The sequence below is a fragment of the Coffea eugenioides genome, chromosome 10 (assembly GCF_003713205.1).
Source record: "Coffea eugenioides isolate CCC68of chromosome 10, Ceug_1.0, whole genome shotgun sequence".
Lineage (NCBI taxonomy): Eukaryota > Viridiplantae > Streptophyta > Magnoliopsida > Gentianales > Rubiaceae > Coffea > Coffea eugenioides.
The window spans coordinates 6,607,226-6,629,309 of NC_040044.1; the positions used below are offsets into that span (position 1 = coordinate 6,607,226).

Sequence of the window (22,084 nt, forward strand, 5' to 3'; positions counted from 1 at the left end):
AACAAAAAAAAAAAAAGGTGTTGACCCTCCTTTTTTACGCGCCAAAAAAAAAAAAAATAATCTTAGCAGTCAGCATCATTGTTGACAAAATTGCCATACAAATTTGGCTCCAATTTAGGTGTCATATTCGAACTGTGATATATGTAAAACAAAGATAATAAATATGCAACTCTCTAACTATGATGTATGTAAATTAATAATCGTGATGTGCGTACAATTTTTAAGTTTTTTTTTCTTCTTTACTGTAATTATGTGCTTGCACCTTGAAATGAAAATAGTTTTACAACTTGATAATGCAAAAATTAATATCTTGGCACTAATTGCTGAAGCTATTTTCGTTGCAGCTTGTCTTTCTATCCAAATCTTTCATTTCCATATAATTTTGTAGTAATTTAACAAGTAGGCGTATACTTGTGGCATGACAAATTCTCTCTCCCTTGAAACGAGTTTCTATTCTTACTCTTTTTGTAAGATGGGTTGAAATGGTACCAAAAAAAAAAAAAATTGAAATTAGAGAAAGTAAGCGATATGTTTAAAAGTTCAAGGGAACTTAATGAAGCGGTAGGAAACCTTTAATTCTCTTACTTTTGTTTACATGTATTCTACCGGATCTGAATAACGTTTATATCTAATTTATGTCACTATTAGTCACTTTCTGCATATAATTGCATTCATAATCCACTAATCCTGTCTTTTTTGAGAAATAATTTTGTATTCTGGATTTGCCTTGGTCTTTTTGGATGTGGAAGCTGAAATCTAATGCCCTTTTCCCAATCGAAATATGTGTTGGGCCAAAAACAGCAGTTTTGGGCTCCAGCTCCAAGAAGGAGTGGACGGAACGGGCCACCCTATTGCTGATTCGAGTTTCACGGGCTCTCAATTCATAGGTTTCAATTCAATTCACCCATTTTCATAATGCTAAACCAGGAAGACAAAAGCATGGAAATGTAGAACACGACTTTGCACGAAGTTTTGTTCTTTGGGTCATTCAAATCTCGTAAGGGGAATCAAAGCCAAGCACAAAGAATGATGAAAGGTGTGAAAGTGAGAGTTGAAACCACACCTCATGCTGAAAACCAAAAGCAAATACAAGCTTGGTGAAGCACCATGAGCAATCATCACTTTCACATCACCCAATCAATTGGTGTTATTTTGTGATGAAGAAAGAAAACAAAAGTGCATTTCAGAGATACTACATCATACGATTAAAGATTGGGACTTCATCTAGTAATGTCAATCTAAAACTCAGTTAAAACGAACATCTACCCTGCAGCAGGTATTCAGGCAGCATCTTCCTTAGAGAATAAGATGCACAAAGTACACCATGTTGCCTATTGGAAGTTCAGAGTTGCACTCAGAAGAGTTTTGCAATTAGCAAAATCAAGTTTCCGCTACGTATAACAGATGAGAAAATGGTCTAAAACCTATGCTACTCATTGTATCAGTCTAGAGTCTAAAAGATGAAATGGGTGAGAAGTAGACGAGCTTTCATACCGCTTGGAAAGTTAAAAGAGACGCTCATTTTGAACTCTTTTGACTCCAAAAATTCACTGAGAAGAATTTGAATTGCTATTCCACTTTGAGGATGATCTTCACAAACTCGTAGACAAAATAGCTTATTGCTGCCGAAGGTAGTACCTGTAGATTCAGGGTGAAACATAAAACAAGAGGTGAAAAATAAGAAGAATGACAGATAAATGTGTGGAAATAACTATAAATGCTTTGAAATAAAATGTGACCCAACATCGATGTAGCTCATGTTGATGTGATTGTAAAAACCAATTGCTTCTACGGCAAAGAGCAAGAACAATCATCATGCAGAGAAAATCTGCAACTGCTTGTCAAAGAAAAGTGAAATGCAGAGAAAATTTGCATCTGCTTGTCAAAGAAAAGTAAGTTATTCACAAAGCTCAGCCAGGTGCTGATTTCCTATTGTTGTCTTTGAACTACATCATCAGCAACATCTAAGATTTGAAAGGGGAAATTTGACAGGCAACGGGATCCTCAACACATATATCCAAGAGTAAGAAAAATTACTCAAAGCTGTCGACCTCAAGACTTGACTATGCAGGAGAGCAAAGATTCATCTTTTTGTCAACATAATGTAAGTCAGCTTAAAATACTAGAACTTCAGGTAAATTGAATCCTCCGGGTTAATTAAATATTTTTACTAACGAGACAGTGGGCCATACTGGCGACGGAAGGCCGAAACTGATTGAGAAAACAAAAACCTTTCCCTTTTGTTTCAATAGCTGGAGTGACCTTTGCAGATATACAAATCATAATATCCAAAGAAATTAAAAAATGCTGCAGGGTTGATCTACAGACACCATAGGCAAGTACCTGTAGTAAACTCGGTACTAGTCCTGCATAAAGAGCTGGTACACCTCCATGCTCAACTATCTTTATAGAAGTTGTTAACACACCACCTTTATTATACCGGCCTTGCAGTTGAAGCTGTCTCCTGACAACCTCAAAAGGGTAGGTGGCAGCTTCAGCACAGGCACCAGAAATAGCCCCATGCAGTAAGGTCCTGATTGGTCCCAATTCCAGCTGGTCCAAAGCATTCAGTTCTTGACCCTGTCGCTTCATATTCTGAATTCTTTTCCTTCCTTCGGCAGAGTGCAAATAAGCCGATTTCAATATATCATATACACCATAAAAAACAGCAGCTGAAGGTGCAATACTCATTATGGAGGGAAGTAAACCCTTGTAAAGAGAAAAGAACCCCTCAGTTTGGATCACATGACGAAAAGCACCAATTACACCACCCAAGGCTTCTCCACCAGGAGCTACCAATTTGGTCCTGATCTGAAAGATTTGGTATGTAGTCAAGCATGTTAAACTAGTGAATAGAAGTTGCAGGAATAAGAATAAATGTGGCTTCCCAGCTTTGAAAGATAACACTTCCTTATAGCAATGCTTTTGGATTTTGAGCAGACAAATAAACATGGAGTAATGGATAAGTACATTGTCATTTAGTATTAGCCTGGAGGAAGAGCTTTGAACAATAGATGGCTGATTGTTGTGTATTGCTCCTTTATGCAGACAAACATCCCTGCTGCATATTACAAGCATCTACTAACCTAAAGATACCTGTAGTGTAATTCCCATGCAATGCAGGCCTACATTACATTAATGCTCTATACAATATGAACTATACTGCATGGCTTATCTATGGTCAAAAGAAAAATATCTAACATCTCCAGGGTTTATATGACACATTAAGTTCATTATAGTAAAACAAAACTGCACTTACTTCTTTTGGTGCCTAGGTGATAAAAGCAGCAAAACGCATGCTTTATATATATATATATATATATATTCAGTTTTGAACTATTATATCTCCTTCATTCTTCTTCTTCTTGAAAGAATAAGTTTGACAACCAAAATGACCATTGAAAACAAAGTGGCCAAACTACAATGGCTTGAAAGTATGGAAATCAAAAAGTATATGGATAACCTCTTACAGTGTCCAGAGGCAAGCAGAGGACAGTAGCAGTAATACCAGCAGCAGCACCAGCAATAAGCCGCTCAAAATTCGTGGTTTCTTCATTTCCATGTAATTTAAGAAGTTGCTTTCTGTATGTATCATAGGCATAAAAGTTGACCGCCTTGAAAGGAGCAGTGCGGAGAATGTTAACTAAATTTCCTTTCCAGAAGCCTCTCAAGCCTTGAGTAGCAGCAATAGTCTTGATGAGCTCAAACAATTTCTTCTCTTCACCACGAACCATATATTCAAGTTTTAGTCTCTCCAACGGAGCAACAAATGTTCTGAAAAGCGAGATAAGTCATACATTGAGTAAGTTGTTTACAACCATGAAAAGACAAAACAAGAAGCTTGGAATTACTTTTTGTCAAAAGCCAATACATTTCCTTAATATTCATTCTTGTGAAATGAAAAGTTATCACCGTGTCACTTCCAGAAAGTTGCAAGGACATAAAGAAGAAAAGAGACAGGCATCCACTATAGACACATGAAACTTGGCAAAAAAAAAAAAAAAAGAATATCCAGCCTATGGAATATACATGTCGAATAGACCAAACAAATGAAAAGTCAATGGAAATCCATCATCACGACCAAACTATAGAGGAAAAGTAAAATGACAAAGACTAGGGCTCCAACACACATTAAGAGTGTGAATGTTCATTGTCTTGCATGAGGAGATTGGGGAAATTACTTGCTTGTTATGCAAAAAAGAGATACCGTTTGATTGTTTTCTAAAAGTTTCATTTACTAAATCATAAACCAATAGCCAGAGCAGCACACATGCAGGCACGAGAAATTTTATGATGGTGAAACATATGGAAGTTGGAAAGTTGTACGTGTGAAAAAGCCAATAAAAAGACTTTTGATGCATTCAAGAAGTAATTCATACTGTACATACGAAATTCTGATCCTATATATAGATCATATGTCAGTGAGATTCCTAAGAAAACTGAATACACAATAGGAATATCCCATGGCCCTATATTAATTAACACGGGAGACAGTAATCGGAGACAAAATTCTCCTGTACTATGCCTTTATCTTGTAATGATCAGAGCTGAAAAATCAAGGAATTGAGGAAGATAGAAGGAGAGGAAGGAGAAGAAGAATCAAGGAAGAAGAAAACAGAAAGGATAGGGAAGATAGAGTTCAGAATTAAGGAGAGAAAAGAGAAGCACTCATTGTTTGAGAGAGGAGATTACAATTCACATATAAGCTGATCTTCTTTACATCCCAAAGTTCTTATATATAGATTCAGCTTATAGAGCACTTAAATGTAACTAACTCTTCTCTTCAACTAACTAAGCCATTAGGAGTCACTACTCTGGCAATATTATACGACTCCCTAGCCAACTTCTGGAAATGATGATCTTATGAAAAATGAATATCAGATGATTAAGTTTGGGTCATAACAATACCCACCCCTCCCCCCCCCCTCCCCCCCAAAAAAAAATCCTAGTCCCTATGATCAACTTCAAACATTTGGATGGAGTACACAAGCTAAAATGTACAAGGGCAAAGTGCCTAAATACAAATGATAGTACTCCATAGCACACAAAGTAAGCCACAGATCATAAGGAGTTTGACAGGCACTTATCTACCAATTCTTCTTCACAGCAATATGAACGATTGATTTCAGAACCTTTATGACTAATCACCCTTAACCAAACTCACCCACTGACCTAGCTACTGCAGCACCTCCTGGATCCACTGGAAAACTTGATCTTAAAACTTTGTAATCTTCAAATTCTCCAAATGTGAGCTTCTCAGGATATAATATAGGAAATGTTTCAACAGCTGAAAGTAAATGTATTTCTCTGGCCATTTCTCCACTGATGTCATAAATTGCGGTTAACTCATCATGAGCATGTCCATCTCTATACTTGACAGATTCACAAATTTCCCTGCCACCAGTAACAACCATTCCTATTGCTAGAAAATGAGACAAAACACAATCAGGAGCTACATATTTATTAGTTCCAAATGGTATAGTGCCATTTCTTGTTGCGAAACAATGTGGATAAACTTCTGCCAAACCAAAATCTTCAATTTTGGCATTGAACTTAGTAGCAATCACTCTACTGCAAATCTTAAGATCTCCATGTATCATCAGATTTTTGCACTTTTCATCTGGACATACAAGGCCAGTCCTCTCTTCCACTGATTCTGTTTTCAGTGGACTCATTTTCCCCAGGATTAAATTCTGGTATTTGACAAGTACGTGGGTAATTCAATCCCCTGCAAACTGTCAAGAACGTCCTCATTGTACCATCTCGAAGTAATCTGCTCGTCATTGTGAAACAAACAATCATATTTCCTTCTTCTTGGGTGATTGACAACTAAACCCAGATCCCCTAGAACAGCCCTTGAGTATACCACTTCAAGTATGCCCAGTAACATTTTTGAGGATCTAGACCACAACACTTTGAATGGCCCACAACTGGAAATATAAGCTGTTGATCCTGCCCTACTAGATGCATTTTCTCCAACCCGTATCAGCTTCTTTAGATTCGTAGAAATTTCATCCTTGATAATTTTCTTTGAATTTTGGTACTCCATCCAGCTAATCATCTCTCTTTCCAGCTTAAGATCGATGCCTCGTGAGTCAACATCAACAAAGGCCAAGGTTTTAATCTTTCTCATATCAACAGCAACATGATTTCCATAGGCATCATCAAACAAGAAAGTGAACCTTGTATCAACTTTAAATGTACTTAATAGATCATGAAAATCAGAAATCTTTTTGGGAAGACCCAGATAATCCTCATTCAAGCTTAAAGAACCTCTATAAGAACTGACAGAAGATGCAAGTTCATCAAGAAAATTATGCAGTAACTTTGGATGATGAATCAAGATATGGAACTGATCATTAGAAAGTTCGAATTCATTACCAACTGTTTCCACTATGGAGTTGGAATAATTGTTTTCTCCATTTGGTTCAAGTAAAAAACTCATTCCCATCTGTTTCACCATCATCAGAACAATGTTTGGCTTAGTATTGGAGTTCCGCAACTCCCAAATAAAAAATCTCGTTTGGGCTGATCAATTTCGTCTCCAAGGAAATCTGAGCCTGAAAATTTTGTATATCCATCATCCTATCATTTTCGTCGTTGTCATAATCAGTTTCAACAGTTGCTTGATTTTCATTAAAAACCCAGAACCCATTCTCATCTACCCCAAAACAGAACCTGTCACTCCAACATAAGAAGAACATTCATTCTCCGCAATTCTTGGAGCGTTAGATACTTCAACACTTCTATCGGCAAGGTTAGAATCTATATTCACTTCTTGATAACCAAGAGTCATGGTTATTCCTTGAGTAAGAAACATAGGATGGCCCAAAATTTCACTCCCTCCATTCCCCAATTTTACTAGATTATCCATCTCCTCCTCTTTGGTGAAACCCAGATTGATGGATAATCTTCCAGTGGAAGCTATCATTTGAAGATTTCATCCTCATCAATCAAGGATGTTTCAATCATACCATCTTCCTCCATATTCCGTTGCTTATCCATTTTCACGGTCTCAAATTCAAGAATTTCATGGTCTTAAAGGTGGGTGAATCAAGAATGAAAAGAATCAATCAGGGGAAGAAAGAAAAGAAAAGAAGTAGAGGAAGAATGCAGATTAATGGAAGAGCAAAGAAATAAGAGTAAGAAAAGACAAGGAAGTACAGAGAGAACAGAGGGATAGAGAGAAAAGAATTAGGAAAGAGAATTCTTTGATTGGGGCAACAGAAGCATGCATCCGAGGACCACAAGCTCTAGTACCAATTGTAATGATCAGGGCTGAAGAATTAAGGAATTAAGGAAGAAGACAGCAGAAAGGATAGGGAAGATAGAGTTCAGAATTAAGGAGAGAAAAGAGTAGAATTCATTGTCTGAGAGAGGAGATTACAATTCACATACAGAACTTCTTTACATCCCAAAGCTCTGATATATAGATTCAGCTTATAGAGCACTTGTACGTAACTAACTCTTCTCTTCAACTAACTAAGCCATTAGTACTCGCTAATCTAGCAATATTACACAACTCCCTAACCAAATTCTGGAAATGATGATCTGATCAAAAATGAATATCAGATGATTAAGTTTGGGTCATAACATGTCTCTCTGTCACTGTAACTCCAGTGGAATAGGAAACATGGTCAATCCTAATCCAAAGATTAAACTTGATATATATGACATAAATTCCATTTTCATTGGAAGAAAGTCAAACAATGAACATCTCTTACAATTGAATGTGAGTGAGATGATAACTCAAAACTCCCAGGAAAGAAACAATCCTAGGCCGCACTTTAGTCGTACTCATCAAATTAGTGAAAACAGGTATATTTGTCACTATAATACAGTTCAATTAGGAAAAAAATGTATAAACTTCTAGATTTTATCAAAGAGCTCAATAGATGCATTCGATCTCACTTGAAGGTTTCTTTTTTTTTAAAAAAAAATTCACAAGAATGTATGGTTGTTAAACGTAAATGACAAATAGTGTTATTAGTTGCCCGTAATCCTAATAGGAAAATTAGCTCCTTTATCATCTAACCCTATATTAAAGCATCAAATTCAATATCAACGTACAATAAATCCACTACACTTTCTTTGAATTCTTTTCTTTTCTTTGTTTTTTTTTTTTTGGGAAAAGAGTTTCTGCGGTTCTCCTTTCCATTTCCATTTCCATGCAAGAAAAGTTTTAAGATAATCATATATAAACGCAAGCATAACCATTATCAGCCAAATTAAGAACAAAACAAAATGTAGAAAAATAAATGTAAATTGACCCTTCAAGTTGAACATCCTGAGGATCACATATAACCCCCAAAAAGATTATGATAAAACAAAACAGAATAATTGTAGCATATACCTTGAAACCATGGCAGCTACAGCTCCAGCCCACAAATGTTTGGTGGTATTCACGGCTCCGCGACCGCTGTCGCGCAATTGCACCTTCTGCTTGTTTCCCTCATCTTCAATATCGCCAACCCCATTGGGCTCCACTAATGCTTCTTCTTTACAGCTTCTTTCAACTCCATTAAACCACAAAAATTGGTTAGAATTCTCAACCAAACCGTTTTTACTCCTAATTGACAATCCAACACACAAAAAATCGCCCCCCTTAACCGCGGGAAATTTGAACAAAGGCTTCTTTTTCTGGTAAGAAATGGAGAAATGCGGGTCATCAGAATGAGTTGTTTTTGAAGAAATTGCATCTAGAATTGAAGAAGAAATTGTATTATCAAGAAAAATTCCGCCAATAAAAACAATTTCTTTACAGTTTGGGTTTTTATCAGTGGCTTTTGCTAGTCCCGCCCCTGGCATTTGGAAAATAGGAGAAAACTATTGTTCTTTGTTGAGGGAAATGAATTCAATAATGGGTTGGATTGATTTTTCCCCTTTTTTTTGAATGTTTAAATTGAAATGGAGTTTATATAAAGTTGAAGGTGGAGAATGGAAGCAAGAAAATGGAGGTTTTACGGCTTTGCTTCCATCGCCGCACGCTCGGAACTCTTTCGAGAGGTTTATTGATTTTTTTGTCCTTTTATATCTACTGGTTGTTTCTGTATTAACTTTCAGTTACGTTTATTGAATATTTTCCTATTTGGATTTCTTTGTGGGAAAACTTCTATCCAGGCTCCAATCTTTCTAATAATTACTATTAATGCATGAGATTTTCACGGCAATGTAAATCACACATCTTTAATAAACCGAGAAAGGTGTTCGTGGACACGCACGCTCAACACAAGGTGCCTATGCTAATTGAGAAAACTATGAAAAATGTAAAATTTGATAAACATGTTAGGACTTATAATTGTCTATATATCTAAAAATGAAATTACATGCTTACATAAAATATAAATTTTGTTGATTTTCCAATAATATCTCGTGTAGATAAAACTTATCAAATAAGTAAGATATCCAAAAGTTGTATCTTAATATTTATATGGCTTTTGCAACCTCTAATGAAAGTTCTATACTTATAATTTCTTAACATTTTTTGTCCTTCATTTTTTGTCTTTTGGTCATTGTTGTTACCGAAACTTATCCTTTATGCATGAAGAAGAAAGATAAAAATTGGAAAAAAATGAAAAATAATATAAAGGATAGCAACATTTGTGTATCACAAGGAGTTAAATGAAAAAGAATAAAATTTTTAGTGAAATAGTTGTATAAATATGAGGAAGGTTTATTGTGATTAACTTTTTTGTTTTTAAGTGTAAATGAGAGGTCTCGAACTCGGATCTCTCACTTACACTCCCTCCCCTGATATCATTCAACCCATCTCTCCTCCTATTGTGATTAACCTTGATTTTTCATATGTAAAATCTAAGCAACTTATATTTTTGTCATTCTAATCATGTAAACCAAAAAAATTGTTGATGTACACTTTAAAACAATGCTTACATTGCACCTATTCAAAATGGCAATTGCTTTTGTTAAGATTTTAATGTCATAGTAATTATACATGCATGCACCTAATTCAAAATGACAGTGGTTTTTGTTAAAGGTTTTAAGTCCATATAAATTATTTCAATACACGTGTAAGCAATTTCATTTTGTACTATTACAAAAAAAAAAAAAAATGACAAAATTTTTTAAACACACCCTAATTAAAATTGAGACACGTGACAAATTTTCAAATGCCACCTCTTTACTTTTGTATGATGTCCTGATATTGCAATATATGAGACACGTGAGAGAATATTTAAATGCCACCTAATTAAAAATTGAGACGCGTGGCAAATTTTTTAAAGGCCACCTCTTTAATTTTACATGCAATATATGATGTTACAATATGTTTAAGAGTTTTCATTTTACGCTATTAGAAACTATATGTGACAAAAATTTTAAATGTCACCCAATTAAAAATTGTAACATGTGATACATTTTTTTAAAGGCCATCTCTTTATTTTTGTATGCAATCTATGGATAAGTATTAATGATTCAAAAGATGTATCTTACTTGGATTTTTGTTTTATTTGTCAACCTCAAACAAAACTTTTTCATTTCTGTACTCCTTCCTTATTGTTTTTAACTTTTACCCTTTTCCCATTTCCATTCTTCCCTTTTGTTTGAGGTAAAAAATACACACGTACCACTGTACTAGTGCATCCCTTGACTTGATTGGATACTCTCCTAATATAAATTAGAATAGAAGTAGGAATAGGGGTTGATCATTGACAAAAAAAAATACTAGTTAATTTTATAAATTAATTTTTTATACATTAACAGTACACTATTATCATTAGATGTCTAATAACTAATATAAAGTTAAATTTACAATCTAAATTTTACATACGTATAATTTTTCAATCGTGATAGTATATACTGTATTAGTGTATATCAGATTAACTCTAATTTTATTATACTTAATTTGGTAGTTGTGTAGATAGCTTTTCTATAAGAACACTTAGGTTTACAATTTGCTTCATAAAAGTTTTCATTTAACTAATGTGCCTTATAGTTAATTGCAAACTACAACTAGGGTAAAAATTTAAGGAGTTACTGTACTAACCCATTATTTTCTAGGTTTTAACATATTTGGGTGAATTTTAGGAACTTCATAAATTATTCTTGATTTTTTGGATACTTTGATATTTTGTTAGAATTAGTAGCACATAACTTTGGCAGTTGCCTTGCTTCAATTTTATCTTCAATCGACATCCACAGAAAGTTGTATGAGTGATTTATGACTTTACACATATAATCATAAGATAATGTTTTCACATTTTTACTTTAGTCAATTCATGTGAAAATGTGTTCAAATTTGTGTTTTGCCATAGATATGCTGCATTTTTTTATGTGCATAGAGACTAAACTCATCAATTTAAACTTACTAAATAATACAAAACCTCAAATATAGGGGACCAAAATACATTATTCCGAAAGTAAGGGACTGAAGGCTTACAAAACTCAGATATGAGGGACTATGTTGGCAGCTTATAACCCATTGCATGTTTTGATGACCAATTCCCGCGAGTCGGGTGGTAATCTATGGAGTCATGTACAGCTGATTATAGCTCGAATAACCGCCTGCTTACTCTCTCTATAAATACTCTGTTTCTTCGCGCCCCAATTCATTTCGAACTCACCGACTCTTCACTCTCACACCTTTCAGTTCACACACTCCGTCTCTGAAATTCTAGGGTTCCTTCGACATTCTCTCAATTTTTGTCTTCACTGCTTAAGCTCAAGAGAAGAATCTGGCCAAAAACTGAATTTTAAGGTTTCATTCTGCATTTCGGAATTTTAACCGATCGAAACTTTGGAATTTGAAGTTTAGCTATTTTCCTTCTGATTTTTGCTCGAACTGGAGAAAATGAGTAAGCTTTTAGGTTTATCAAGCTTGAAAAGCTTCGATCATTTCAAGTCGCTGGCAGGATCTGCTTCGGGAGGTGCGAAGACACTGTCGATCTCCTCGCGTGCGTCTTCGGATTCTGTTTCTTTAGGCAGTTTCGCAAATTTAAAGCTTACTGCAGGTATTTTCCCTAAAATTCTACTTCTTTGTTGAGAATTTTGGAAATTCTCAAGTAATTTTGCTAATTTTCTTTCTTATTTTTCATATTTGTTTTTGTATAGAGAAACTGGTAAAGGAACAAGCCTCTGCGAAAACTGATCTCGACCTGGCGGTACTACCATGGACTCTCATTCTGTCCAATATGATTGTGAATTGCATGTGTAAAGAGACATACGTGTGCCTGTATATGTCTATATCTTTGCATATTTGAATGAATACTTGTATATTTTGTCTGCCATTCTAGTTCATAGATATATGAGAATAGAAAGAAGCATATATGCTTGTGGACACACAAATTGTTCATCCGAAGTATGTATATAGAATGATAAAACACAAATTCCATGAAAGGTAGTCATTGTCTTGAAATATGTTGCTATATTTTGAGGACTAAAAATATTGTGAATGTGATAATGCAGAATGCAAAACTGAAGAAATTGACAGAGCATATTCATATTCTGGAAGAGAAATTACAGAATGCATTTAATGAAAATGCTAAGCTAAAAGTAAAGCAAAAAGAAGATGAGAAACTCTGGAAAGGGCTAGAGTCAAAATTCTCTTCAACAAAGACTTTGTGTGATCAGCTCACTGAGACTTTACAACATTTAGCTGCTCAAGTGCAGGATGGTATGTATACTTTTTATATTGATGAGTCTTATCTACTTTTTTTGGGAATTGTCTTTGTTGTATTTATATTAGACATCCTTTGACAGCTGAGAAAGACAAGGTATATTTTGAAGACAAACTATCTGCATCATCAGTAGCTCTTGATAATTTGCATGTGCAAATGAAGTCTCTTTCCTTGAGGTTGGAATCTTCAGAGGAAGCTGTTAGAACTCGTGAGTTGCATTACTTTCTACATTATGAGTCTTCAGCCCTTTAAGGCTCATCCTTCATGACAAAAGAAAAACGCAAAATGCCACCATGAGTTATGTGCTGATGCATTACATGTTTGTGACCTTTACTTCAAGGTGAAAAGGAGTTGAGGGACCTCCACACCGAGAAAGAGTCAGTGGAGAACTCTTTGAATTCTGAACTCAAAGGAGTGGCCTTTCTTATTGAGGAAAAAGGTAAACATTTTTAGTCAGGTATTGGGCTTTTGATACTGCTAACCTGTATGGCTCTATGATCTTGCAATATATACTGTTTCATTAGCAGATTCTGGAATGACAATTGGTCTCAGATAACCTAAAAGAAATACTTTGTTCTGAATGCTATACAGATGTAAAAATTCAGCAGTCATTTGATGCTGTGAGGAAATTCTTCAGATTCAAGCAACTAGGAACTCAGAATGTGTTTAGGTGTAGAAAGTTATGATTAGGTTTCCATGCATTTCTTTTTCATGTCTCAAGAGAAATAAGATGAGCTTGTAGTAATTGGGGAGATGGATATGTATTTGGAACATTTTAAAGAAGGATACGCCTACTTCTGTCTGGGAAATCATTAATGTCAAGATAGTCATTTTCTTATTGTTGCTTTAAATTTACTACTTAACTGAACTCATTATATGTCAGGGTAATTATTAATGCCAGGCTACAGATTGTTCCTTTAAGGAGTTTTTATTAGAACTCAAAAAGGGAATTACCTCTTGTGAGGTTCTTCCTTATTTCTTCTACTTAACAAAATCATGTTAATAAAGAGTAGCTCCATCAACCAACTAGGAAATTTCCATTTTTAAGTTTCCTTCCTTTTTGGTTTTTCTGGATGATAAGAAAGCCAATTCTAGAAATTTCAAGCTGATTGGAATGTAATAAAGGGACTGGACTGCATGTGAATCATCACTTATCACTTTGTAGAAAGTTATTATTGCTTTCTTTTCTGTAATTTTGCCTTTTGTTTGCACTACTGTTGCATATTTAACTTAGAAGAGGAAATGTAGCATAATTTTGTTCTATTTACAAGATACTGCTTCCCTATAAAGGTCAGCTCTTTGAGGCATTTCAGTTTTCGTCAGCCTGCCGGGGCTGTACATAAGGGATAAAATTGTTTGATCTGATTTCTCTTGCAATAAAAGCAATCTCATTTCAGTATGAAGATTCACCATACTCTGACATATGTTTTGTTTCACGACCTGTGAACTTTGATCTATTCATAAATCAGAAGCAGGAGATTTATGTGGTAATGCAAACGAGAGTTGGATGAAGCATATATGAAGTTTGTGTTGTTTATAACTCTTATTTCAGTAAGAATGGAAGTGTTGATGCTGTAGTTAACATAGGTATTAACTTGGCCATCTTTTAAATGGTCTTTCTTTCATGGAAAGTTTCAATTTTTCGCATCTTTAATTAAAATTTAATCACCTTAGCTTGTACTTGTGTGCTTGCATTACATTGGCTGGGAAACTATGCTGAGTGCTCACTGCAATGCCATATCCAACATACTGATTTAAAGAGTTTCCTTCTGTTTTGGCCCATCAATTTGGATATAGAGAATACTTCCAGCTTCATATGATCTACTTTTTCTTTCCTTCAAGCAGATGCTGTGATAAAAAACTTGGAAGAAACTGTTGCAACTAATGGGTTGGCTATGGAGAGTTTGAATTCCAAGCTGGAAAAATTGGATCTTGATTTGAAAGTAAAAGAAGATGACCTACACAGTTTGAACAACTCGAAGGAGGAACTAGAGAAAGAAAAGGATAATCTTGTGTCGATCAACAAAAAGCTTGCTGGCAAATTAGAATATGCACTTCAGGAGATAAAGACCCTTGAAAACTTTGTTAATTTACTTACATTGAAGCTCGCTGAACTGGAAAGTCAAAGTGTGTCCTTCTCAGAAAAGGTTGTTCAGCTCACTTCTTTATTTGAATCTTGCTTTAAGCTCCTTCAAGATGAAAAACACCTTGCTGCTAATCACGCTCAAAAGAAGTTTGGCAAACTCCAAGATCAGTCACTGTCTGTTACAGAGGAGAAAAATGCTCTACAGTTGGTTAATCAGGAATTGAGCAATAAAGTCATTGAACTTCAGAAAGAGCAAGAATATGCAATGGTACAGCATGCAGAAGAATGTTGTTTAGCAGAAGAGACAGTTCGTAGGTTAGAATCTGAATTAGAGACGCTCAAATCAAAGAAGAACGAAATGGAAGTGCTGATTGCCAAATTGCAGGATGATATTGGAACCTTATCAGAAAATTCCAGAACATCTGATGAAAAATTGGTGAATACCTGTGAGCAAATACTTTGTGCCATGTGGCTGCTTCTTATACTGACCTTAATCCAATGTTTACTTCATTGCAGCAAGATTTCATATTGAAAATTTCTGAGCTGGAAATTGAAAACAAACGTTACATTGATGAGCTACAATCAGATATAACCAAAAAACAAGATGAGATTGATCTTTTGAGAAAGGAGATGGAGAATCGTGATCAACATATAGATTCACTGGAGAAGCAAGTGATTCAGCTTAATGATACACAGAAGGAGATCGATAGACTTGTTTTGGAACTCAAAGACAGAGAGAAACACTTGGAAGATCAGAAAGCAAAGGTTCCACAACTAGATAGTCAAATTTATTCACTATATTGCTGTTTTTTTGAACAGTTTTGCCTATCAATATGGTTTTCTGGTGGCATGTCACAGATTGAGGAATCACTAAGTGATGCTGAAACTAAACTTTCTGAAGCTAAGAAGCAATATGATCAGATGTTAGAAAGTAAACAGTTAGAACTGTCAAGGCATTTGAAGGAAATATCGCAGAAAAATGATCAGGTCAAATCTTCCATTACAAAGTTTTTATGATTTTGCAAAATTGTTTTCTTTGTGTTTTCTGAACTTAATCTAATTCTCTTCAATCAATTTGGGGCTTGGATCAGGCCATTAATGATATCAGGAGGAAGTACGAGGTGGAGAAGTTGGAAAGTGCTAGTATTGAGAAAGAAAAGGTATGCTATTTTGTATTCTTTTCCAAAACAATCTTTTGTTGGACATCAACATTCTTGCCTCTTTGCCCATTTCAGGCTGACAAAGTTATTGGAGAGATGGACAGAAACTGTCAGCAGAAGCTTGAAGAATACAAAGAGGAATCAAGACAGTACTTGCTGCGGATACAGGAGGAACATGCTGCTTTGGTATGTGCAGACGTTGATCTTTAAAAATATTTACTACCATAGTCAATCTGGGGGATTTACCAATTTGAAGTGTGTTATCACAAGAAGCATTCCTTTTCCATTTTTAGTATTTTTCTTTATTTGTTTCTTTATTTCATTTTTGGTTTGTTGAGCTTATTTAAAGCTTCTGTTAGGTCTCTAAGGTAGAGTTTCACTGCAAAAATTGTTTATACAGTAACACGATGATAGTACACATTGTTTTGAGAATGAATCTGGGTTAACTTCAGTTGATGGATTTTGTAGATTAGTCGCATTCAACAAGAGCATGATAAAAAGGAATTACTTCTTATGTCCAACCATTCTGAAGAGATTAAGCAGGTCCAGCTTCAAGCTGAAAAGGAATTGAGAGAGGTATATGCCATCAAATTCATAGAGCAAGCATTGCAAATTTGTTCAGAAAAGCATTGGAAATTTGCATCTTTTGTCATTTTGTTTCAAATATGTGTGACATTTTGTAGAAAACAACATCAATGCGGAATGAACATGAAATCCAGTTAAGAGCTTTGAAGTGTGAGCATGAAGATGAGTGCAGAAGATTACAAGAGGAGTTGGATATTCAGAAGTCTAAAGTATGTCCTTATTGCTTGTATATTAGACATTCTGCAATATTTTCATGCAATAATCTGTGCTTCAGGAAGAGAGGCAGAGGGCTTTACTGCAATTACAGTGGAAAGTAATGGCTGACAATCCACAAGATGACCAAGAAGTGAACTCAAAAAAGGTAAATAAGTTTATGCATTAAGTTCAATTGGGCCACTCAAAAAAGTATATTCTCTCTTCCATAGTTCTTACCTCTCTCCTTCCTCCTCTAGTGATTAGAAGAGCAGAAATGAGTTTGTTTTCTGGTTTGGCACATCCTGGTGTTAGGTATTTTGCAAGATATACATTTCTCCTGGATGGTTTCACTTCAAAAGGGTTTAGGATCTTCATACTTTGGGCCATTTGGAAACATTCTTACAAAATACTTAAAATGTGAAGGTTGTTCTAGTGATGTGTAATCGGTAGTAATAAAAACTCTTGTTTCTCTAGGTATGATATGGATCAACTAATTTTCAAAATGAATGCTGGACTATATCCCCCACGATCTTTCTACTTTATTACTCATAACATGATAACTCTATTAAAAACTGTGCTAGTTTCAGAGATGGTTCCATTTTTCTCATAGATCAAAGCTGAAAGTGTGCTTCCTAATTCTCCTCTCTTTCATTCCAGCAGAGAGAAATGAATCTGTTACTGTCGTACTTGCAAATGTTCACTATAATAATGCATATTTGTACTTCCGAATTTTCACATCATTTCATTTTAAATTATGGGGAATCATCTCATATTTCCTGCAACAGAGTGAAATTTTAAGCATTGAATCATTATTTCTTTCTTATGCTTTTCTTTTAGTTTTCCATCTGCGTGAATTATTGTGCATTTATCATAATAACTGTTTGGAAGAATTCAACTTTACAGAACTACTCTGTTTCATCCACCAAGATGAGAAATTCTGAAAATGACAAAAGAGGTCATCATACTGCTGGGAGACGAGAAGTTGAACAAACGGTGATATACAGAGTGCAAAATTGTAGTCCTTTGTCTATACTGCTTACAGCAAATTGCATTCTTAAACCTATTAATGTCTCTGCAGGATTCACCTTATCTGACAGCAACTCAAACACCTGTGTCCAACTTGCTAAGAAAAGCGGAGAAGGGGAATACAGGAAGTGTCATGAGTCTTCCCAAGCATAGTAGGAAGGTGTGCCTCTAGCTGTGTATCATGAAAATAAACGGTAGTATGCTAAGGTGTTCTCTCAAATATTTAATCAATTAGAAAGCTAGGAACCTTTAACTTTGAAGGTAAAAAGAGCAGGGAAGTGAGCACTAATAAAAAAAAAAAGGAAGCCTGCCAGTCTATATTTTTACAATGAAAGAGAAATCCATGACCCGTATCAGTTTTCCTATCCCTCGCTCTCCTTTTTTTTCTTTTTCGTCAATTTTATCTATATCTCAAGAAAGACATGGAAAATTCAGTTCATGCTTCTGAATATCATTGATCAGCTCTTTGTATTCGTAGAAAATTCAGCCCAACTCTTTGTACCCACTTGTCTAACCTCCTTTCCTTGCTTAAGCAGGTCACTCATCATGAATATGAAGTCGAAACAGCAAATGGAAGAACAATTACAAAAAAAAGGAAAACCAAAAGTACTGTAATGTTTGCGGTATGTAATTTTGATTTCTGATCAGTATGCATTGTTGCAGGGGAACGATTCTTTATGTGTATATTTCTTGGTTATGTGTAATTGTCTCTATTACTACAGGACCCAAGCAGACATAAAAAGCTAGAGACACCAAAAGCTGTTACACCTAGAGCTGTTACTAAGGTAATTAAACAATGAACTAGGATAAATTTTCCTTCTCAGTGTCATCATGCTGGTTGTTTTAGCTTTTGATCTTTTGTGGAGTGTCATTCATGTCTCACCCAACAAGAAGTAGTATTTTTGCCTATTTTTGATGAATGGGATGTACTAGACAAACAATAATTGTGCTCACGAAATTCTCTTACCTTGAAATCGTGTTACTCTTATTCATATCATTTAGGATTAAGTTGTGATTACTAATAGATTAATGCAAAGAAACAGAGCAATTGGTTAACCTGAGCAAGGTAAAGTAGAAACAAGGAGAAATTTAACTGTATGGGATGAAGGTTGTCTCTGTGTACTACAAGATGCCTTGTGATTACGGTCACATATAATTTTATGTTATGTGCGCTGACATTTGTGATTGGAATTTCACGATAGGGAACAAAGGGACAAGTTCATACAAAGTCATCTAATATAGGTGATCTGTTTTCAGAAGGATCTCTGAATCCTTATGCAGATGATCCCTATGCATTTGATTAGAGGTATCCCCGTTTCATGTTAGTTCTATTTGAATTGCAGTACTTTAATTAATGTGCAGTTAACCTTTCCTGCATTGGGTTAATAGTTCATGTACTCAGGTGCAAGATTTACTCCATAAACTAGACAATTATTTTTAATTTTTTTGCTACTGGAAATGGAATAGGACAGAGCTTTTGATTGTTAAACATTTTCCTTTTTATTAAGTATGAAGTGTTTGGGTCGACTGTGAAGAAGCCAGTGCAAAAAAAAAAAAAAGGATTTGTCTACAAAAAAGGTTGCTTCTACCCACTGATTATTTCTATAAGAGAGACAATATAATTTATTGCATGCATTGTTTTCTATGTCCTGAGCTACATTAGACGAGGAAACTTTTTTAAACGTTTAGCTTGTTCAATATTGATCAGGTATAATGCTATGAGATCATTTTGGTAAATCTGCAGTCTGGGATGACTACTGAATGTTCAGTTGTTCTTGATGCTGCTAAGGAGCTGTTTCTCTTAGTTAAGTTGTTTGTAGTATCAAATCGCTGTTGCATCTGGATTTTGGCAGGAACTGTATCATGCAATAGAAGGCTTTGCAAATGGAGGATGAAACTTATTAATTCTAGACATTTAAGCACACAAAAATTGTACATTGCAACTGTAATAATGTTCCTTCATTGATAAACAAGAATTAAACGTTTGCATGTGTCTGAAATGCGAAATTGCCTGTTATCGTGGCTCCAGAACTCTTATCTGGAAGTTTGATTGTATATAGTGGAGGCATGTATCTGGACGAGTAGGCTGCTCATTTTAGCCGCAACCTGCTGTTATACAGGGTCATTGTACAAATGGAAACTTGAGGTGAAAAGAAATCGTTGCAGGTGTCACAGCTTTATCTTTACCCAAATTCGTTAGTTTCTCCAACCATGTTGCAACAATAACACGGAGCTCTTGTTAAAGATGTATGGCCAATATTGCATTCCCCTATGCATCTAGATTTTTTGTGGAAGAGGTTATGTGACGAATTACAAATATTCTTTCGAATTAAAATACTTCTAAGTTCTACGCCTACCAAAATTTTCTAATGTAGAAAGCGTACAACTATGGAAATTGACGTCCAACTTCGCTACAATTTAACAATTTCTCCAGAAGATGAAAAATCCAATCATGAAATCAGATGCCAAAGAAATAAAGGAGGAATTGGTGGTAAAACTCTGTTTAAGGCAGACCATTAGGATCGGAAACAGACGAGAATAAAACAAAACTAGAGGAGCAGGCTTTGATGAATAACTTGCAACATTATTCATCTCCATAATAATCTAATCTTCTCCACTGTAGAGAAGCAAAAAAAATGAGAAAAAAAAAAAAGAAAAGGAAAAGGAAAAGTTTCCAATTGAGAAACGCTGAAATTAGTCAGGTAAAATCATCAACTGAGTGCAAAACTTGGTCTCCAAGAAACGTGAGAACAAAGCCGAGATGAACGCTGGTTGTATTCTGAATGAATTATCCCACCGAAATCAGATCAAAACAAACAAAATCCCGTTATTTGTGATAACTATCAATTGAGATAGATATTATACTTCAACTACAAGTAAACTCAAAGCTTCTACTGAAATTCAATCAATACAGATTACTACCGCCTTCCTGTTTACAGAGTTCCAGAATCTAAAATCCATGACTGTTACAAACAATTAGACGCAGTCGATCGTTTATGGCGGAGAATTATTTGCGAACTGATGGAGAAAATTGAAGGCGATCAACAAACACAGAGTCCAGAGAGAGAACAAGAGCGCGATCTGGAGACAAAGCTCGTAAAAGCTGCAGGTTCTCATCTTCTTATTCTTCACTCTGGCCTTTACCAGCTCTTTCTTCAGCTCCTCCACTTTTTCGTCATCCTGAAAATTTAATTAAAACTCCTCATGCTTACATAATATTATTAAGTAGAGAACACTGTAATTACGTGAAACAAGCAGAGCACACACAGAAACGCACATTGGTGAGTGTGGTGGAACTGTGGGAGGAATGATGTCGTTTGAGAGAAGAGAGCAGCATGGCGGATTTGGCGCATCGAATTGCGACTTCTAATTTGATGTTTCGAGATTGATTCTCTCCTCCGATATCATTATTGATTTCCACCTCCTCCATAGATGTTCCAAGTTTCGTAGCCATCTCAGTCTCTCTGTTTCTGGTCTCTGGATTCTGCTAAATCTTTTTGATTGATTTTCAAATTCAGCGAGGCAAGATAAGTACTAGCTCCAGACTGTGTAAAACTTGTTACTATTATACGAGTGCTGGATCCTTCAGCGGTTTTGACCTTTGATCACTACTTTAAGTCTCTAGTCAAAGCTCAATTGAATATAAAATGCTCACTCAACTCTATTTTTATTTTTGCCCAAAAACCCTTTTTTTTTTTGATAAAAAATGCTTAGTACATATCAAGCGCTCAAGTTTAATTGAATCAAAGTTTAGTTATTGACTTGCTGCGTCAAAATTGTGCAAATGAGTTGAGTTGAACACTTTTTCCCCTAAGAAAAGCCTAAGAAATTGCATTGATAACTACAGTTACATCAACCTCCATTGGCTACAATTGGGATTTCTGTGCCATTACTTGTTGCCAAATTCAGTGCTAATTCCATTTATCACGTGAGAGTAGAAGAAATTTAAATAAATAATATATGATAAATTAAATAAACAGGACATTTGATATAAATATGGAAGTGACACTGAATTGCCACTGAAAAAGTGGCATTGAAGATCCAATGTGCAATGTTTGAATTGCAATTTTTCAAGAGTTTTTGTGAGAAAATTACTATAGCACTTTTTAAGTATGCGATACATGTGAAGTAAAAAAAGTGATTGTAAAGTTTTGATAGTGAATATTTATTGAAATCTCTCTTATCTTTTAATTGTTTGTTTTTGTTTTTGGAAAACATACGGGATAAATTGTTGAAACAATCTCTTATATCTGCAACGGGTGGCAATAAAAACAAGGAGAATAGTTTATACAAAAAAAAAAAAAGGCAGAATGGTCTTTATGATAATTTATGATTTAGTAATACTACTTCACTTGGTATTCAAAGCCATTTACAAATTTTAGACTCAATAGTTAAAAACA

General features: G+C 35.0%; 3 protein-coding genes across 3 annotated transcripts; 1 reads left to right on the forward strand and 2 right to left on the reverse strand.

Annotated features, from left to right (window-relative positions):
- Positions 1-1,027: 1,027 nt before the first annotated feature.
- Positions 1,028-8,979, reverse strand: LOC113748694 (probable mitochondrial adenine nucleotide transporter BTL3). Its single transcript, XM_027292226.1, has 4 exons — positions 8,354-8,979; positions 3,471-3,774; positions 2,344-2,811; positions 1,028-1,638 (listed from the first exon to the last, which is right to left on the reverse strand). Exons 1-4 carry the CDS (start codon positions 8,806-8,808, stop codon positions 1,570-1,572), a joined length of 1,296 nt encoding a protein of 431 aa, XP_027148027.1. The 5' UTR covers positions 8,809-8,979; the 3' UTR covers positions 1,028-1,569.
- A 2,827-nt stretch (positions 8,980-11,806) lies between these two features.
- Positions 11,807-19,027, forward strand: LOC113750297 (synaptonemal complex protein 1-like). Its single transcript, XM_027294292.1, has 18 exons — positions 11,807-11,966; positions 12,067-12,116; positions 12,421-12,628; positions 12,715-12,840; positions 12,973-13,071; positions 14,478-15,154; positions 15,235-15,483; positions 15,577-15,705; positions 15,810-15,878; positions 15,954-16,064; positions 16,347-16,454; positions 16,562-16,672; positions 16,738-16,824; positions 17,562-17,651; positions 17,701-17,844; positions 18,221-18,307; positions 18,407-18,469; positions 18,887-19,027. The coding sequence occupies exons 1-18, from the start codon at positions 11,807-11,809 to the stop codon at positions 18,986-18,988; spliced, it is 2,670 nt and encodes an 889-aa protein (XP_027150093.1). The 3' UTR covers positions 18,989-19,027.
- Positions 19,028-20,579: 1,552 nt separating this feature from the next.
- LOC113748773 lies at positions 20,580-21,143 on the reverse strand. The gene is made up of 2 exons (XM_027292321.1): positions 20,962-21,143; positions 20,580-20,864 (listed from the first exon to the last, which is right to left on the reverse strand). Exons 1-2 carry the CDS (start codon positions 21,136-21,138, stop codon positions 20,679-20,681), a joined length of 363 nt encoding a protein of 120 aa, XP_027148122.1. The 5' UTR covers positions 21,139-21,143; the 3' UTR covers positions 20,580-20,678.
- Between the last annotated feature and the right edge of the window lie 941 nt (positions 21,144-22,084).